Source organism: Malus domestica, chromosome 01 (genome assembly GCF_042453785.1).
Source record: "Malus domestica chromosome 01, GDT2T_hap1".
Lineage (NCBI taxonomy): Eukaryota > Viridiplantae > Streptophyta > Magnoliopsida > Rosales > Rosaceae > Malus > Malus domestica.
In genome coordinates this window covers 26013633-26033801 of record NC_091661.1, presented here as the reverse complement: position 1 = coordinate 26033801, position 20169 = coordinate 26013633, and the positions used below count along the sequence as shown (strand labels likewise).

General features: G+C 39.6%; 3 protein-coding genes across 8 annotated transcripts; 2 read left to right on the top strand and 1 right to left on the bottom strand.

Annotated features, from left to right (window-relative positions):
* Positions 1–618: 618 nt before the first annotated feature.
* LOC103417798 (lethal(2) giant larvae protein homolog SRO77) lies at positions 619–8423 on the top strand. Of its 6 annotated transcripts, none has more exons than XM_029101903.2 (24): positions 619–906; positions 1318–1433; positions 1666–1750; positions 1987–2040; positions 2231–2322; positions 2436–2539; positions 2644–2719; positions 2938–3397; positions 3511–3846; positions 4008–4217; positions 4305–4403; positions 4494–4566; positions 4809–4936; positions 5046–5340; positions 5477–5715; positions 5794–5918; positions 6086–6203; positions 6405–6460; positions 6597–6684; positions 6776–6962; positions 7042–7125; positions 7201–7304; positions 7438–7506; positions 7831–8423. In XM_029101903.2, exons 1-24 carry the CDS (start codon positions 856–858, stop codon positions 7936–7938), a joined length of 3357 nt encoding a protein of 1118 aa, XP_028957736.1. In that variant the 5' UTR covers positions 619–855; the 3' UTR covers positions 7939–8423. The 6 variants fall into 6 exon arrangements, 5 of the variants coding, with proteins under 5 accessions (XP_028957736.1, XP_028957729.1, XP_070675671.1 ...); XM_029101896.2 differs by having other exon boundaries at positions 6770–6962; XM_070819570.1 differs by having other exon boundaries at positions 801–906; positions 2644–2733.
* Positions 8424–9414: 991 nt separating this feature from the next.
* On the top strand, positions 9415–12613 carry LOC103417775 (omega-3 fatty acid desaturase, chloroplastic-like). Its single transcript, XM_070819552.1, has 8 exons — positions 9415–10452; positions 10857–10946; positions 11031–11097; positions 11229–11321; positions 11422–11607; positions 11725–11805; positions 11886–12023; positions 12121–12613. The coding sequence occupies exons 1-8, from the start codon at positions 9965–9967 to the stop codon at positions 12304–12306; spliced, it is 1329 nt and encodes a 442-aa protein (XP_070675653.1). The 5' UTR covers positions 9415–9964; the 3' UTR covers positions 12307–12613.
* Positions 12614–15177: 2564 nt separating this feature from the next.
* Positions 15178–18169, bottom strand: LOC103417776 (zinc finger CCCH domain-containing protein 29-like). The gene is given in 2 exon segments (NM_001328819.1): positions 15178–17530; positions 18054–18169. A coding segment is annotated over 1 exon segment (1998 nt). The 5' UTR covers positions 17521–17530; positions 18054–18169; the 3' UTR covers positions 15178–15522.
* Between the last annotated feature and the right edge of the window lie 2000 nt (positions 18170–20169).

Below are 20169 nucleotides of genomic sequence, written 5' to 3'. Positions count from 1 at the left end.
AACTTTAACGAAAAATTTTCGGTACTGTTTACTTTAATGAAAAATCATATTTTTACACTAAAAAATCAATCATAGTACTATTCACTTTGTCATTTATCTTGTCCTTATCGTTAAAACTCAAAATTTTAAAGTCATTTTCATTAATTTTCCTATAAAAAAATAAAGAACATCTTAACAAATGCAAAGGAAAACATTATTTTGAATGCTACATGATTCTCTTAATTGGATTGGATGGTGTTTATCTCAGTAAAAAGACGGAAGAGGAAAAGGGAAAGAGAAAGTAGTTGTGCCTTTTATTTTTGTCGAAAAAAAAGTTGTTATGTCTAATCCATGAAAACCAAATAGTAATTACAAAGGAGTTATGTCTAATCCATGAAAACCAAATAGTAATTACAAAGGGCATCATTTCGTGATCATTGTGATCATGATTAGATATTTATGATCGATATATTTTTATTTTATTAGAGATATTGCTTGCGTTCTCCCGTGAAAGAATTTCATCTGAAGATCATATCCGTTAAAAAAAAAAAAAAACATTTTATTTCTCAAAACGAAATATGATGTCATGAAGGTGTGAGTCATATAAACGCCTTTAATCTGAAATCAATCATAGCAAGAACTTTACTAATCCGACGGTCCGTGAGTCCTCCTCCCTCCTTGCATCACCGTCCATTGCAAGACACAATTCCCAATAAACATCCTCTACGTGGCGCGCCAGCATCGTCGTCCGTACCGCACCTGAAACGAAGAAGCCGAACCAAAAGAAACCATATTTTCCCTTCGTTTTTTCAGCAAAATTCAGACGAAGAATATACAGAAGCTGACGCTCCATCCAAAACTCGTCGCTGCATCACTATGTTTGCCAAGCTCTTCAACAAATCTTCACAGCAACCACCAAATTCGCAGGTACTCTCTCCATAATTTTCCGTTGTAATTTGAATTCGAGTTTTTTTTTTCCTAAATCGCATTTCGTTAAAAATTGATTTTTATTTGTAATTTGATTGTTTTCGGAGTGAAATTAATTGACGTGCTACAATGGAAGCTGATCAAATTAGAATTATGAAATAATTTTAAGTTTTAATCACGAAAAAAAGAAGAATTTGGAAGGAGAAACAGAGCTAATGAGCTCATCTCATAGATCAAATTTGATAGGGAGAGACGTTAAATGCTGAATTAGTGTAGTTTCTAAACAAATCGAAATGAAAATCGTCTAAATTGCTTTCGAATGCTTACCGCATTTGTAATTGAAACTGTATAATATGTAATTGTTGTGGTGAAGCATTTTTGATATTGTTCATCTGGCATAATGTGCCTCAGGCAAGGGTTACACAAGCGGATTTGGATCCTCGTGTCGTTGTTCACTATGGGATCCCATCTACTTCGTCCATTCTCGCAGTTGATCGCACACAAAGCCTGTTGGCAATCGGAACACTGTGAGTTAACATATGTTATAGACAATGCCTGCTTTCGAATTTCAGTATGTTATACATGTCCAATCAGTATTCTGCTTGCATGAGCCTCTGCAACGTTTCTGGTTCAAATTCAAGAGTCCATTTTTATGATGCCGTAGTGTCTTCCTTCAAAATACCAGAAAGAAGTGAGTGTTACATACAAAATGTGGGAGCTTGTTAACTTGAAGTTGACTTCATTGTGTATTGAATGTAGGGATGGTAGGATAAAAGTGATCGGTGGTGATAATATCGAAGGGCTTCTTACATCTCCAAAGCCGCTGCCCTTTAAAAACTTAGAGGTTAGTAAGTTTTGAAGCAAGAAGCAATTGGTATATTATTTTTATTTCTAGTCCTTGCTCACAAAGACTTTAGCTATCGTTCTTCCAAAAGGAAACCGAATCCAATCCTACTTTAAAGTGTCTTCATGCTCCACCTCAAGAGGCCTAGTTTCCGTTGAGAAATATTTCAAAATTTTATGGGATCTCGCACGTTTCTAACTATTTGTAGTTCGTGTTTTCCTTGTGTATTTCTGCAGTTCCTGCAAAATCAGGGTTTTCTAGCCAGTGTCTCAAGTGAAAATGAAATTCAGGTATTGCTTTTTCTTAAGCTATCCAATTTTATTATAAAAAACCGACGTCTGCTACCAGGCATTATCCGATACCTTTAAGATTTCTATCTATTTTTTCACCTTGACCCTTGTATTATATGTTGCATTTTTCGTGTTCATATAGTATATACTGACAATATTGATAGGTTTAATAGGTTATTGATGTTGGCAGGTTTGGGATTTGGAACAGAGGCGAATGGCTTCTTCTTTACAGTGGGAATGCAATATAACTTCGTTCTCTGTTATATATGGCACTAATTACATGTACAGCAGTTGTAAAGCTTATTATTGTACTGTGTAACCAGTTGACAGTAATTGGCTGAAAATCGAAGTGAAACTTGGCAAAGGAATTTAACATTGCGCTATCGTTATGCCAGGTATATTGGAAGCGAATATGCAATGGTCTCTGTGTTGAAGTATGATGTTGAAGATGGAAAAATAAAATTACTGCCGTACTATATTACTGCAAATTTCATAGCCGGTAATTGCTTAAGCTCTTATAATTCACTGATGCCGTAGTTTCATGTACTGAAAAACTCATATGCCTACTGTATCCTAATGCTGAGTTAATTACTGATTTTGCAGAAGCAGCTGGAATGTCAGTGCCTGATCATCTTTCTGTTGTCGGAGTTCTCCACCAACCTGGTTCTCTGGGAAACAGGCAAGAAAAATCATGTGAAGATACTATACCTAGATCTTGGCTTTTCATTACAAAGCAATGCCAAATGTTCAAACTATTTCCTAATATGAACATATAGTGCACACAAACATATATTTGCATGCACACATACAAGCTACGACCATATAACTATTCACACCTGCATACATGTTACCGCTTCCATTAATTAAATATGGATTCATAAATGTGTTCTTTTGCAGATTGGTAATGGCATATGAGAATGGGCTCATCATTATTTGGGATGCTTCCGAGGACCGAGTTGTTCTTGTTAGAGGTTCCAAGGACCTGAAAGTGAAGGAAAAGGCAGTTACTAATTCTCCAGATGACACAACAAAGGAGCTTTCTGATGCTACAGAAGAAAGCAAGCAGGTGGAGAAAGAAATAAGCTCTCTTTGTTGGGTATCTGACAATGGGTCGATTCTTGCCGTTGGCTATGTAGATGGTGATATAATGCTTTGGGACTTATCAACTGCTGCCTCTACCAAGGATCAGAAATCCGAAAAATTAGATAATAATGTTGCAAAGCTACAGTTATCATCCGGTGATAGAAGACTCCCTGTCATTGTTTTACACTGGTCTGCAAATAGGTTAGATAATCATCATAGGGGCCAACTCTTTGTCTATGGTGGTGATGACATTGGATCTCAAGAAGTTCTGACGGTACGGTGTTGATCCAGATGAGCTTGTTTACTCCGTTTTTTTTGTTAGTTATGCAGTTTTTCTTGTGATAATTAGTATAATTGTTACATATTAGTTTCTTTTCTCATTCACAGGTTCTGAGCCTTGATTGGTCTTCAGGAATAGAAAGCCTGAAATGCGTTGGCCGTACAGACCTTAAACTTAATGGTTCATTTGCGGATATAGTTTTGTTACCGACTGCTGGTGCAACGGAGAATAGTGGCACATTGCTATTTGTTTTGACAAATCAGGGACAACTGCATGTCTATGACAAGGCTTGCTTGTTGGCCTTAATGTCTCAGCAAAAGGAGAAGACTGCTGTTCCAGCAGTGCAGTATCCTGTGTTCTTACCCACTATTGAACCATATATGACAGTTGCAAAGCTTTCTCTGGTGCATAGAGATGAGGAATACTCCTCAGTTTTTTCTAAGGTACTATACGTTTTTATCACAAGAAACTCTCGAGGGTATTTGAGTTTCTGATCACAATTCAATTTTTTTCTTTTTCTTTTCCTTATTTCTGAATTAGTTAACTTTATACGTATTTGGCCATTAGAATGAATTAGTTAACTTTGTATGTCTTTGGCCATTAGAAAGTCTTAGTTGGAAAGATTAACGTGGAATACGCTTCAACAACCGGTGGTAAAAAGTGGCCTTTGACCGGTGGTATTCCCAGCCAGCTTTGTACTGCTGAAGATTATCACGTCGAGAGATTGTATATAGCAGGATACCAAGATGGATCAGTTCGGATATGGGATGCCACATATCCAGCTCTGTCACTTAACTGTGATTTAGGACCTGAGGTTGGTATGCTGTCACAGGCAGTTTTTGCATGATATATTCGAGAATAAACTTCAGAATCATTTTATCTTGTTTAATATGAATGGAAGGTAAAAGGAATCAGATCTACGGGCGCAAGTGCAAAGGTATCAGCATTGGATTTCTGTTCTGTTACTATAGGGCTAGCTGTTGGTGACGATAGCGGTCTGGTAAGATTTAGTTGATCTTATGGATGCCTTTCTACTAGGTCATCCTAATTTTATACTTTAGTGATTCTGTTCTTGTTTGAGATTGTGTAGGTTCGTCTTTATAACCTAATAGGTGGTTCAGAAGAGACCAGAGTGCACTTTGTGACAAAAACTGATAAGGAAGGTTGGGCTTACATATATATTAACTGTGTGCCGACGTCTCTATTATTGCGTTTAAATAGCAGGAGGTTTTATATTTACAGATGTCTCTGTTATTCCGTTGATTTTAAATTTAGTGGATCGGTTTCATTTTCTAATAAGAGCAGTGCTGGCGTTCTAGGATTCATACAGCTGACCTCACTTAGTGGGAAAAGGCTTTGTTGTTGTTGTGGTTTCATTTTCTAATAAGAGCGGTGCTGGTTGCAGTTAAAAATTTACAACAAGGAAAGGGGCTTCAGTGCACGGCCATGTTTTCTATTCTTGATTCACCTATATGCATCCTACAATATGCAAACTTTGGAGGCCGACTTGCTGTGGGTTTTGAATGTGGCCGGGTGAGAATCGTCTTCTCAAATTTATTGTACTACAATTACGTTCTTAGATTGGATGTTAATTTCAAATGAATAAATTTCAAGAATTCATTTTTTTGATGTCATAATACAGGTTGCGATGCTTGATATTAGTACAATGTCAGTTTTGTTTCTTACAGACAGTGTATCCAACTCAAGTTCCCCAGTCACCTGTCTGGCTGTAAAATCATTTTCAGATACCAGTAACACATCACATTGTCCAGAGGACTCTGCGTCCAAGAGTTTGGATGATCCTGGAAATGGGTTGATAATCGTTATGACTAGAAATGCGCATATTGTTGTTATAGACGGTGCCTCTGGCAATATGGTTAGCTCTTGGACTATGAATTTAAAAAAGGAGCTCACTGCGGTTTCAATGTACATTTTTGGTGAGTAATTTCATTCCAATCATTGATTTTGTTTTGTTTGTTTGGTTTTTTGGGGATGGGGATTGATGGGGGTGGGGGTGTTATGCTAGAATAACAAAAACATAGATTTGGCTTTCTGAGAACTGTCTTTATGCAGAGGATGGCGATTTTTTATGTGATGTTCCAAGTGCAAAGCAATCGTTGGACGTTTCTCAGATAACTGAAGCTAAAAAGGATCATGCACAAAATGATGCCGACCCTGCAAGCACGCAGCCGGAAGTTGAGCAGGACACCACTAGCAAAACTGCATATTTTGTGCAGAGATCAACGAACACAACTGTTTTACTTTGTTGTGATAATGCATTACAGATGTGCTCATTGAAGTCTGTGATTGAGGTGCCTTTAGGCTATCATTTTAGTGTTGAACATCTCCGTATCTCTTTTTACCAATAAGTGAAATTGCCTTAATTCCAGGGTGACAGTAACTCCACTCAGAAGGTGGACCTTGCAAAACCATGTTGCTGGACTACAGCCTTCAAGAAAGACGGGAAAGATGGTGGACTGGTTGTATTCTATCAGACAGGAGTTTTTGAAATAAGGTGAAGCACTCGCACTTGCTTCTCAAGTTCTTTTTGCTGTGTAACCTGATATTACTTTGATCACCGAATGCACATATGCGGGGAAGTTTTATGCATTTGGCACCAATGTGTTTTATCATATGATTTGAACAATATTTGTATCATAAAGATTGGCCATCGATCAACAGGTCTTTTCCAAATCTTGAAGTGGTGGGAGGATTTTCATTAATGTCGATTCTGAGATGGAACTTCAAGACCAACATGGACAAGACAATCTGCTCCTCTGATCATGGGCAAATTATTCTGGTCAGTTTCTTTCTTCATTTTGTATAAGCACGCGGTATTTTTCTGTAGTATATTATATGCCACTGGAAATCATCTGCTTCACAATCCAAACTTTCTTGAAAACCATCGGTCTCCCAGTGGCAGGCACTTGTATTCTGCACCTCCAATTTATAGCTTTGTGCTGCACTCTCTAACCTTCAAACTTCTTTTTTATCTTTTTAGGTAAATGGGTGTGAATTAGCTTGTGTATCTCTTTTGTCCCATGAAAATGACTTCAGGTAGCCTCCTCCCGCTCTCATATAGTCGTGTTTGTGTACGTGTGCATTCCTTAAGCTTCAAATGATAACTTCATTGCAAATTTATTCAAAGCACTTGATACAAATCATACTTCCAATTGGATTTTGGTTGGCTTAGGATTCCTGAATCGTTGCCTTGTCTTCACGATAAAGTGATTGCAGCTGCTACGGATGTCATTGCTAGTTTATCTGTTAGCCAGAAACAGGTTGCAGTGTGTTGCTTGAAGCTCTGTTTATCATTTTTTTTGTGGTGAAGGTATAATTTATTGCTGAGCCTGAACATCTTGTTAGCAACAGATTGGTGTCCCTGGTATTTTAGGCGGTATCATCAAGGGCTTAAAAGCGGGTAAAGCGGAGCAAGACATGCACCCAGCAAATCATGAGAAGTATTGTGAGAATTTAGAGAGCTTATTTTCAAGTCCGCCGTTTTTAAAACCTTCCCAAGATGGGAAGGATGATCAAGAAATTCTGGAGCTTCATATAGGTTAACTATCTTTTGTTTTAATCCTTTTTACCTCTACCTCCATCCTCTTTGTAATCGTAGTCTAACTGTTTTGGTGCAGACGATCTTGTAATTGACGGACCTCTCATAATTGATGGACCTGCTCCCCCTTCTTCAATTGAGAAGAACAAGAATGAAAATAAAGGTATAACCGTTGTATTTTCTAGGTCGAAACTTTTTTTAGTGGTCTTGACTTGATGCCCCGGTGTTTTCTTCGCAGACAAGGGAACAGAGAAGGAAAGATTATTTGAAGGTGCGACAAGTGATACAAAACCAAAAATGAGGACAGCTGAAGAAATCAAGGCTAAATATAGAGACATTGGGGTACTTAACTACTGTTTCCACAAAAAGATTTAGTACTTCTTGAATATTTTATGAGTATTTCAAGAGACTTCATGGCTATACAAAGCGTAGACAACAAATGGGGATTACGTTCTAACGTGGTCGATTGTTTCAGGATGTGTCTGCAGGTGCAGCAGCTGCACTTGCGAGAGATAAGCTTGCAGAACGCCAGGAAAAACTTGAGGTACAAGTTTCTTTTAATGGAGGCCTCAGATCCCAAATTATGCTAACGTTAGTCAGTCACAGGCACATGACGCTATCTATTTCAGCCGTTGATGAGTGTAGGACTTACTGTGAAGTCCACAAACATCAATGGCACGGATATGTTACGCTAGCAATCCCAAATTCTGACATAGGATTTACTTGTCTTACTATCTTTCGCTGTTCTAACAAAAGATGCATTCACATTCCACGGCATTGAGAATCCTTGCGTTGTGTAATTTTGTTTCCGTCACTACACAATTCATGATTCATCTGCTGATGAGCATGTCTTCTTTGCACACACCAGAAACTCAGCCAAAACTCAGAAGAACTGCGAAGCGGAGCTGAGGACTTCGCGTCAATGGCAAGGGAGCTCGCCAAGAGAATGGAAAATCGAAAATGGTGGCAAATATGACGAGCTGACATCAATCGGTTACCAGTGCTTATACGTATTCATCAAGATTTATCTGAATCTTGCTCTTCCGGTTCAAGAAAGGTACCCCGATTGAGCGTTCTACTATGCACATTCTAATTTTTTATTTTCTCACGTTCTACTGATGCATTTGATCCAGCATTGCCACAATCTGTATTTTTTGTACATAAATTGCTAGTACTTTTCTTATATTGTGTCTATCCCTGTAAATCATTGCTATCTTTTCTTCGGGGTTCTGGAATTTGTATAAAATTAACGTGCTAAAATGTTCGGGTTCAGTTTGGTTTTGTGGTCTTGAACAAGTCGAATCAGGATCAACTAGGATAGAAATAAAGGATTGAGTCAAACTCTTCTTTGGTGTCAAGGTGATAGCTATGATTAGTCATTGACTCCCGGAAAGGGGTATAAGAATGTGAACTATTATGGAACATACAATGCATTACAGACGTATGTTCGTTACACTTCAACTGAGTTATTCTATTCCACATCTTAGAAAGAAAATAACTTAAATCAAAATACACAGCAATACATTTATTCAAAACTTCTACCGTGAGCACACGCAATGGAGTCATAGACAGTCAACTTCTTGGTGTGTGAAATTTAATCAAACGTGTTAGATGGTAAAATCATAACCAGACCAAATATACCATTGTGTTTGAATTGTACGTTTTTTTTCTTCTAATGATTAATAATTACAAATGAACCGCTTAAACCGTATTATATTGTGAGCGATTATGATTTTACTGCTTAATACGTTGGTCCAATTTCTTGCATCAACCGTCCTCTTCCGACAAAAACGAGTAAGGACTCAACAAAAAGCAAAAAACATGTGCACGAACCGCATGCGGTTGATTCTTTGATTTATCCATTTACTTTATCCTTGGGTCTAAAATTCATTTGGTCTGACATTTGATTTGTCGTCCACGTTTTACTCACCGAACACCTTTAATCATAACACTAGGACGGTCGGGTCAATTATAATACTAGGACGGTTTAGTACTTGGTTGGTCGAACCGGCCATGTGAAAATTGGCGATCCATATTTCAACTGAAAAAATATCGTTCATGTGTGTCACGCTGCGATTTCAATTATTGAAAAACGACAAATTAAAATTGACTTTTAATAATTCATAAGGGCAAAAACGAATTTGACAAAGAACAAACGAAAATCACACGACTGCACCACAAGAAACTTTTAAATGTGTCAAAAAAATAATTTAGTACATCAACTATCGTAATATGATTAATTAACATTTTAAATTTATTTAATTAATTATATTATTATAATTTGATGTAACGGATCTTGTTTCTCGGACACCAAAAGATCTGTCCACCAACAGGAGCCAGATTTTGACCGCGTCCACTCCCAGCATTATTTCACATTTGTTTGGATCCGCTGTCCAATCAACATCTCTCTTTTGCCTCCCATCTAAAATTCCCATCTTTCTTTTCCTTTTTTGCCTTTCTAACTTGCAATTTTTTGCTACTTAGTACTACGTCGGTGATATTTCTTTTTATTTATAAGTGAGAGATATTATATTCGAATCTCGTAAATGGCGAATTCGATACCAAATTAGGTTGTTTATTGTGTGTCTTAACCAAATTCCTCATGCCCTTAATGTAAAAATATATCGTTGTACTAAAAAAAAACTTAGAAATTTTTAATTTGTTTGTACGCATACCACCAACATCCAATATATAAACAAAACCAAACTCTCCAAACAAAATAAGCTTTTAACGCAGAATCCATTTTATTACCATCCACCAACAGAGGAGGGGAGAGAAACAGTTGCAACTTGCATAGTCCTAGAGAGAGAGAGAGAGAGAGAAGAGGACGAGCAACAAGAAGCACAAGTTGTATTTGGACGTGGAGGAGTAAGGCCCTTATGTTATCCTCCTCCTCCTCCTCCTTTTTATGACCGACTAGTTCCACTTCCACACTCAATTCCGCCATCCAATCCGACCTGAAAGCTCAAATCTTTCTGCATTTTCCCCATCTGGGTCTCTCAATGGCGACTTGGGTCCTCTCAGAATGCACCCTAAAACCTCTTCCTAAATTCTATCCACATCCCAGAAACGCCCACCCGTCAAAACCCACCGTTCCTTCCTCCCTCCGGCCGTTTCCCACCTCCAAAAGCACCAATCCTTTTGGGTTCAGAGAGGCAAAATGGTCACTCAATGTGAGTGCCCCATTGAGGGTCCCATCCGTGGACGGGGAAGATAATGGGAGAGTGAGCACACATGGGGTTCGAGACGGTGGTGGATTCGACCCCGGTGCCCCTCCCCCCTTCAATTTGGGTGACATCAGGACTGCCATTCCAAAGCATTGCTGGGTTAAGGACCCCTGGAGATCTATGAGCTATGTGGTCAGAGATGTGGCGGTGGTTTTTGGGATGGCGGCTGTTGCAGCCTACTTTAACAATTGGGTTGTTTGGCCTCTCTACTGGGTTGCTCAGGGCACCATGTTCTGGGCTCTCTTTGTTCTTGGACATGATTGGTACGTAAAGTTTGCTTTCTTTCTGTTGAAGTATTAATTTTTACACGTTCTTCTAGTTGAGTGTATTTTTCTACGTTAATTATTGAGTTTAAGTTTCGAGATTTGTGCTGTAAATTCTTCAGTTTAAATAACACTCATTTAATTTGCAATTAACGATGCTTACAACCACTTAAGGGGCCGGGAACAAAAATGTGCACTTAATTCAGGATTTCAGTGCCTCTTGAATTGTATGCTTCTTGGTTTAGGTTAGTTGGCCGAGGCTTTCACACTCAAGTTTGAATCGTCGTCTATGTTGCTGTTAGAAAACAAATAATATTTGAATGCTCGTTCTGCTTGCAATGTGGATTTTTTTGCAGTTTTTCTTAGCCGATTGATGTGAATTGTTTGTTGTTTTGTTTGTGCAGTGGCCACGGAAGCTTCTCGAATAATCCGAAACTGAATAGCGTGGTTGGTCATCTTCTTCATTCTTCAATCCTTGTCCCATACCATGGATGGTTAGTTTTCTTTCAGAAAATATAATCCTGTCCAGACATGTAACAAAACTTGCACAGTAACAATTTGGCCATTTACTGTCACAGGAGAATTAGCCACAGAACTCATCATCAGAACCATGGACACGTCGAAAATGACGAGTCTTGGCATCCGGTGAGTTTCCGTTTGTGTCTAACTCTGTTCTTAATTCGGCGTATCAAATTGTTCATCCTCTAGATTTGTTTTTCATTAACTTCGAAGAAGTAAGTTATTTCGCTCGTAATTAGTCTCATCTGGTTTTGCAGTTGCCTGAGAAAATTTACAAGAGTTTGGATAAGATGACTCAGATATTTAGATTCACCTTGCCATTCCCCATGCTTGCTTATCCTTTCTATCTGGTGAGCCTTCCGCTTCCTCACTTCTTCGTTACTTACATGAACAACGAGTTTGTGATGTCTTTTTCTGATGTCTTCTGGTATATGCTGATTTCAATCACAGTGGAATCGAAGTCCGGGAAAGAATGGCTCTCACTACAATCCAAACAGCGAACTGTTTCTCCCTAATGAAGGGAAAGATATCATTACTTCCACTGCCTGTTGGACAGCAATGGCTGCGCTGCTAGTCGGTCTGTCTTTCACAATGGGTCCTGTCCAAGTGCTTAAGCTCTACGGTGTTCCATACTGGGTAGGTTCCGTCTCTATATGCTTTTGCTTCTGCAATGCTGGCATAAACGAATGCCTCTACCAAGTCTTCCTTCTCTCATCTTACAACTGTTTCTTTGAAATTTGCTTCCGAATGCAGATGTTTGTCTTGTGGTTGGACTTAGTGACTTACTTGCATCACCACGGCCACGAGGACAAGCTTCCATGGTACCGTGGGAAGGTAGAGTGTTCGATTTTGTTAGATCTCCAAACAATGCAAATGCTTTCGCACTTCTGAAATGTTTTGTATCTATCAAACAGGAATGGAGTTACCTAAGAGGAGGATTGACAACCATCGATCGCGATTACGGTTGGATCAACAACATCCATCATGACATCGGGACTCATGTTATACATCATCTCTTCCCTCAAATCCCACATTACAACTTAATAGAAGCAGTGAGTACCCCTTGAAACTAATCTCCTTGGCCGAAAAATCAATTCAATTGTGTACCCCGTTTTAATTCTCGGCTTGTTTTCCGTTTGTTCGTTCCAGACGGAGGCGGCTAAGCCCGTGCTTGGGAAGTACTACAGAGAACCGAAGAAATCGGGGCCTCTCCCGCTTCACTTACTGGGAGTCCTTGTAAGAAGCTTTAAACAAGATCATTACGTGAGTGATACAGGGGATGTTGTATATTATCAAACCGATAAGGAACTCGCCGGATCAGCAGTCCCAGAATGAAGCCGTGAAGTCTTAAGGTTCAACGATCGAAGCGTTACAGCGTACCAAAGGATTAAATTCTTTGTGACCACTTGCTTTAACCCCCGGACAGTTTCCCGGCTCTGCATTACTAATCTGCCTTTGGCAGCCATTCTTTTTCTTAATGTACTCTGTATAAAGAGCACGAGGTGCCTTGCATAGATACATTGCAGACTGTTGAATTGTAACACGTGGGAATATGTATAGTGAAGTAGAATGATTTGAATGAAAAGGGTTGAGTCTTGAAATTTCCGAATGATTTCTGCTCAGGCTCGATCAGTTTACCGAACGAACTGCACTCATGAAGGGAGAGAGTGAGTTTAGCCTCACAATGGACTAGCAATAATGTGGTTCAAATTCGTCTTTGGCGAGAATCGAACCTAAACCTCTCACTTACCAATGAAGAGGAATACCACTAGAACGTAGTATTAAGTGGCAATACGAAAACGCTTTAAATCGTTTAAATGAGTTTGGGTTAGTAAAACCCAAATTAGGAAATACATTAGATGTGGGCCGCGTGGCTAATATTTTGGCCCAAAGTTAGTATTCTTGACCCAACAAAAAGGGCTATAGAAATTTTTGACCAAAACCCATAATATTTTAATTTTTCTTTTTTTTTTGAGCCTAATATTTCCAATTTTTTTTTAGGATGGTTGGCCTATTATTTTAAGAATTAGAAAGTTGTCCTAAAGTAAAGTACTTTAGAATATCGTGTTGTAAAAAGCAAAAATGTATAGAGTTTCAGATATATGGATATTCGTAGATCTGCACTAAACTCGGCTTAGGATCACCGAGCATGTGTTTGTGTATGTATTGCAACTTGGCATGTACTGCATATTCACACGTACAGTGAGTCGAAGTGCGGGCGGAACTTTTTATCGCTTGAACTATAAGGGTCAAGCAAAAAATGATTAAAGTTGAGTCATAACTAAAAAAAAAAAAACTTGATTTGATCATTCTTTCTTTGTATTCTGTAACCCTTTTTGCAAGGAGAAAACAGGAGTGCGGAAATTATTTTTCAAATAATATAATAGGACAAGAAAGAAATGGGTGTGTCATCCTCGTCACTAATCATCTATGTGTTGGAAAAGGAAAAGTAGGAGGGAGCTTCGTTTATGGGGAGACTTTGGACACTTTGTATTTGTTGGATTGAGAAAATTAGCTCATGGGCGGCTGGATGGACCAAGCAAGGACAAACGTCAAATGTTGTGGGCCCCACACGCCTTTGGCCTAACAATTTTGTATAAACCAAAAAACAAAGGCAGAACGCTCCGTTTTGCTTTCCATCCTGGCACTGAAACGTTCCAGCAAGGATGGATGGATTGAAGAGGTGACCGCCCAACTTCCAATGCCTAAGCTAAACCCTAGATTGTTTTGATTAGCCTTACATTATATTGGGATTAGGATAATGTTTGTGATAACCAACCAATTTTGTGCCAAACCAATGCCTTCCCCAAGTGTTGCAGTTTGGGAAAGGATTTTCTTGAATGCCACTGGTCTTGGGTTTCAAGGCTGGCCAATTCGGCAGCAGATCATTTGGCATCGCGAAGATGTAGGGAAGTATGTGATCATGTGTGGGTTGACAGACCCCCATCTTCCCTTATTCATGTTTTGTGTAATGATGGTTTTCCCTGCCCCTAAGTGTTTTTGGTTGTGCGTGGAGGGACGCTTTAGCATTAGATGTGGCGTCATGGTTACATTGTGACCTCCTCGTACTACTCTTTTCTAGTAGTTTTTGGTTGTTTGCCTTGGTGTAGGCTTTCCTTGTAATACTTTGGCATCTTTGTCCGGATATTGTTATATCCTGATTTCCAAAAAAAAAAATAAAAAATCAGCGTTTGTGCATTACTTGGCCAGTATTTAATTTGAAGATTTGACTTACCTATATTTTCGAACATCATCAGTGTCGTGTGTTTTGATTTTCTCACATAATATTGTCTTATTGTTTCTGAATATCAATATGGCGTAACAAAGAATGTGGTGGAATCTCTCTCTATCTAGTATCATGAGATATTCTTAGGTGCGCCCCTTCGCGTCAAATAGTATGTCTGCCCAAGACACAAATAAGAGAGACCTAGACAATCGTGCCTCACATTGGCTCATTTTGGTGGACCTGAATTAATGTAGGGAGTGGCATACAAGTTTTTCTCATTAATAGGCTAATAACCACTATGTTTTTAATGATTTGTAAATTACTTTGCCAATAGTATCAGAGATTTTATCCTATTATCGAACGTCATATGATAAATGGGGGTAAGTGCCTTCGCCCATGAGTGGTAGGTCTCGGGTTCGAGACTTGGGAGCAGCCTCTCCATAAATGGGGGTAAGGCTAGCCGACATTTACCTCTCCCAGACCCTGCGTAAAGCGGGAACCTTGTGCACTGGGTACGACCTTTATCGAACGTCATATGATGAGGTATGTAAACGCACAAGTGTATACACCCAGGAGGCACAAGATAAGCTTGAAGTGTCATGTATTTAACGAGTTTCTCAAATGAAATTGGAACTGAGTTAGATTGGCCTAATGAAATGAGCTAGGGTTTGCTTCTGATATTGGCAATGAACCATCTAGATATTCAGTAGCCTATGATGCCTTAAGATGTCAGGAGTTTCCTCAAACCAAGTTCAAACTTCTTTGAATTGGACAACCAACAAGCTAAACAGCGAGCAACCTCGTTTGCTTGACGGCGAATATGGGAAGATAAATCAAAGTAACAGTTTCGAATCCTTCTCCATTTCTCTTAATAATAATAATTTTTGAAATACTAAATAAATAAAATCGAAAAATCATATAGATTACAACACAGAAACGGTTTATTTTCCAAATGAGTTGCAAGATTTGATCAGACTGAATAAAAATACATTTCTACCACTGATGCATTGATCATCTCTGTGGAGAACTAGAAATTAGCATCTCCCAGATGGAGAAGAAAAATAAATAAATAAATAAATACAATAATATAATGAATAAAAATAGCAGAACATATTCGCCTCCTATCTAAGTTCTCCAAATTCTAGAGCCTAACTTGGTCTCCTTTCTCCTGCCCAGAATTTGAGGGCCTTGATTGAATTGAATTGGTTTGCTGTGACTTTCCCCGTTTTCTTAGATTACAAGTAACTATAATTTTATCGAAAGACTAATAAAAAACTTCGACGTGTCGATATCTTCGGCGGATGATCGGAGCACGGGACCGTTGCTTACGCCCTCTGCTCCTGTTCTATGTACATCTGCTCCGCCCACGACGGAAGCATTTCGTGACCCCCATTGTTGAGGTGATGATACCTTTGCTTCTTGTCTGCACCAAACAGCTCAGACCTCTCGGAAGAAACATCCCTAACAAGGGTATTGACCCAAGAGACATCCGGCTCTTCAACCGCCGGTGTCTTAAAGCCAGGTGGTCCGGCATTGTTGCTTCGGAACCCAAAAGAAGCAGACTTCTTCAGCTTGTTCAGCTCGTCTCCTTGCATTCCCCAATCCAATTTCCCACCAGGTGAGCCCCAATCTGAGGACTGCCTCATGGTGGAAGAATTAACTGGGGCATTATGCAGGGGAAGATGGTTCATTGCTCCACGGTCAATGAAACTCTGGCTCCGCTGCTGTGCAAATGCAGCAGACCTGGAATTCATAACGGCTGCTGCAAGAGCACTGGGTGAGTCAAGCCCAAATGATGAGGGCTTCCTCACCGGAGAGGATGACAAGTTGGTTGGGTAGCTCGAACGAAGCTGGTTCATGTTTTGGCGATGGTTTGGGGTTGAAGGCTTTAGAGAGAGTCCCTGCAATTGAGACAACAAAGAAGGATCGACGGATCCGAAAGCATCATCAAGGTTAGTTGGCTTCAATTCTCCATGCCTGCTGTAGGACGGCGAGGAGGAGAGACGAGATATCTCATCCCACAAGTGCTGTTGCTGCTGTTGCTGTTGTTGTTGGCTTGAATGACTATCTAGTCCTAGCAATTCCATCTCCAACTCCAAATCTCGGGCACTACACGCACTCTTCAGCCTGCTACCGGGAAGCTGCAAGGCAGGCGGGGTGAGGTTAACTTTGTTCTGCCACAAACCTCCGCTCTTAGGAGACGAAGCGGCCGCCAGTGGAGACATGGGCGGTGTTGATGTAGCTGGCATAGACATAGCTGATGAACCCAGAGCTAACGGGCTCAAGGCTGCCATATCTGCTGCACTAACTGACATTGATCTTGGTGAAGGCATGGCTGAACCCGTAGAAGCGTACACTGGGCGTAGTTCTTCGGGTCGGTGAGCAAAGAAGCACACTTTCCTCGTGCAACCGGTTTCATCTTTGCAAAGGCGGGTTCGATACTGAGCAGGATGAAGCCAGGACTCAAAGACACCATGAGCATACTCACAGACATCTCCCTTCTGGCATGATCCTTTGCGGAACTCAGGGCAGGGAACACAGCTGTATGGGTACTTTTTTGGGTCTCTCCTCCTGGCGTTTTCGCCTGGGTGAACAAAAGGGCACTCTGTCCAGTCATGAGAGTAGGCCCTCGAGCACGGCTTCACCTTGAAAGTGAACATTCTGAACTCATCTGTACCATATATCCCATTGTTGATATCAGGCAACGATATATCAATCGGATATTCCTTCTTCTCGCTTCCCTCTTTCGACATCTGGGGGCTCGAAACCTTCTGTTGGTCTCCCTCTTCAGTATCGCTTTCCATAATTGACTTATCGCCTCTCAACAGCATCTCCATGGCCTTCCTTCTTGAGCTGCAGGGCGACTTCAAAGCTGGGGCAATCAGGTCAACGGCCTTGTTTCCGTTAGCATTGACGCAATTAGCATCAGCGGATGCATCAAGCAAGAGCTTGACAACCTCAAGTGAAGCAGTGGAACCACCAGCAGCGGCGCAGTGAAGGGCAGTGACCCTATCTGAGCCGCAACACCTGTTGACATCAGCCATGCCAGACTGAATTATATACTTCAGAACCCTAGTGCTACCGAACATGGCAGCGATCATAAGCGGCGTCCTCTCTTCGAACCCCATCTTCTTTGACCCGATTCTTCTTCCATACCAAAAGTCGGCCTCATCAATATGGAAACCCTTCTCTTCTACTTCAGTCCTGAAAGCTTCGAGATTGTCCGAGGCGGACAATTCGACCAAAACCGATTTCTGCTTCTGGAATTCGCTTTCCATGATGAAATTTGAGAGGCTGAGTTTATTTTTGGAACCCTTGCACATATCCAAAGTCCTGCATCATCGTAACAACAAAAGTTCAATATACCACTCAATTTCAATAACTGGTAGCAGATTTACAGAAGCTACTTCTATGTAAAGTTGCTCATATCAGCAAATAAAATTAAAAAAAGCACTTCCACAGCTGCATAATTGTTGAATCTAAGATTTTACACAAATTGAACAGAGAATTCACCCACCTCCTCAGAAAAAAAACCCAAAAACTAAATCTTGAAAACTATCTGGTTGGTTTTTCCTGTTGAGCTCCAAAAATAATCATAAAACTTCACAAATCCAAAAGCTTTTCTCCTTAATTATCAAATTATAACACAAAAGAACCCAGAAATCAGTGAAAACAGACAACCCCAGATCCAAAAATTCAAACTTCAACCCAATTAACTCAAAACCCAGAAATATTTCACAAAACCCAATTGAAATCACACAGAATTATATAAAAAACTCAATCCAAATACAGAAAGATTCAAACTTTAAGGTTCTAAAAAGCTCAAACAATCAAAGCCCAGAAAGCTTTTCCTTACCTTTTAAGTTTCAAGCACTCAACAGATCTCCCGAGACAGAGTGACAGATAGTAGGAGGAGGATGATAACTTGTGCGTTTGTTGTTAGAGTGAGAAAAAAATCGACGAGGAACCTCGAGTTAGAGGCGCTTGGAGTAATGAGGAAACGGAAAGCTGAGGGGATTTATATTGGTGTTGGGTTGAGGGTCTGGAAGGAAGGAGGGAGGAAGGCGTGACTTTCCTTCTGCTTTGTTTCGTGGGTGTGTGGAATTTGGTCAAAGTCAGAGCTTCAAAGCAAGGGCCACTTCTTTATGACTGTCCTATTAGAGTTGAGGAGGTGGGTTTTCTGGTGAATGAAATTCAAATTCGAATTCAAATTAGGATGGAATTCAGGTTAAATGCGAAGAGGGTGGACCGACTCTCCTTTTATTCCACCTGCACCAACACCTCGTTTACGGTTTTGCTGAACTAAAACACCCCCAAGTCCAAAGTGGAGTTGTCCTTCACGTGTGTTTGGGTTTCATGGTTTTCTTAATCTAGTTCGCACTTGTGCACGTACCCACATTCTCCTACTTTTGTTTTAGTTTTTGGTTTTGGTTAGGGGAGAATATCGCATTGAAAAAGTAAAGGTAATGTATCATTTTTTGTACCACCTACGTTGAAAGAGGAGAAAGATTCAAGATTTGATGTGCACATGATTAGTTGATGTAGCAGTACGTGGATTGATTTGGTTGGAAAATGTCTTATGTCCGACTATCACATGTTGTCAGTGTAACTTTTGCATTGGAAAAATAAAAGCGCATTGTATGAGCTTATAAAGTTGGGCGTACCTCTTCAGTGTATCTTTCTCATGGCAGGAACATGACAACAGTGTGCGTCTTTCTCGTGGCGGGATTAGAACAACAGAGAAAGACTAGGGTAACCTGCTTAGGGCCTAGGGCTTAGGGCAAGCTTTATTTAAGAGAGAATGGGGAGTGAGTCAAAAGGCCATTTCCACTCTTGGTTGGGGGCTTTCATGCTTGAGTTTTTAGTGGAAACTCGACCTTATTTATGATATCAAAGCAGGTTTGACTACGTATTGAGTCTAATGGCCTAAGTGATCCCACGTCACGTAGTGTGCGTTGTTTAAGTATTAGACATAAATGGCACTACACGGAAAAACGAATATTGAGAGTGTGAATCTCATATTGAAAAATGACGTTGCAAGTGCTTACAATGAATTGAACTACTTCCATCTTATCAATAAATTTTATATTGAAATTTCAACTTCTTTAATTGCATACGCGGAACCTAATGAGTATCTTATTTTTCATTTTCAATAAGACCAACGTTGATCGGAGGGGAAAAAAAAAAGAAAAGGTGCCAAAGTAAGCGGCATGCGGCACTGCTCGTTACTTTCTGCCCCCTTTTTGGCTTTTGGGATTGGCTTTGCTTGACAACTCGAGTGTGGGAGAATCATACTCTAATTAAAGATCCCTAACAAATAAATTATTTAATTGTGATGATAGTTGGTGCCATAATGGTGTTGTATGGATGATAATACATATTTATATTCGTTTGTCCAATATCAAACTCATTTTATTAAAAAGATTATTCTACATTATGGAATGACTAATTTTCTTATTGGGAGTGGATAATTATCCGTTGCTACATTTTATTTTAACCAATTTCTAAACTTTATGTTAAATTTTGTCAAGATACTACACCCCTTGTTATCACTTATTTTGACATGAATATCCAATGTATATCTAAAGGAAAACTTACAAAACAAACATGTTTCTTAAAGAACAAGGAAGATCGATTGAGTCCATTGTTCATGTTGCGATGAATTGCATAATTTTCATTCATAACTAATTGAAATTCATCTTCTGTTTTCAATCCGGATAAAATTTAGAAGTTAAACTCAATTTCTTTTCTTTTGAAATATCTTAAATCTAACCGGTTATTCAGCATCAAAATGTTCCATTTTATTTGTTACATGATTTTATAAATACAAAAAAATAAACTCACGCAAACACTCGCAACACCAGTTTCAGGTTGTGTTTACGTTGTAAGAAACAGGAAGAATGACTAAGAGCTGAGTGGATTGGGAACGAAGTGCACGAAGAGGTTGGACCATCTGTGACCGAATAGCAACA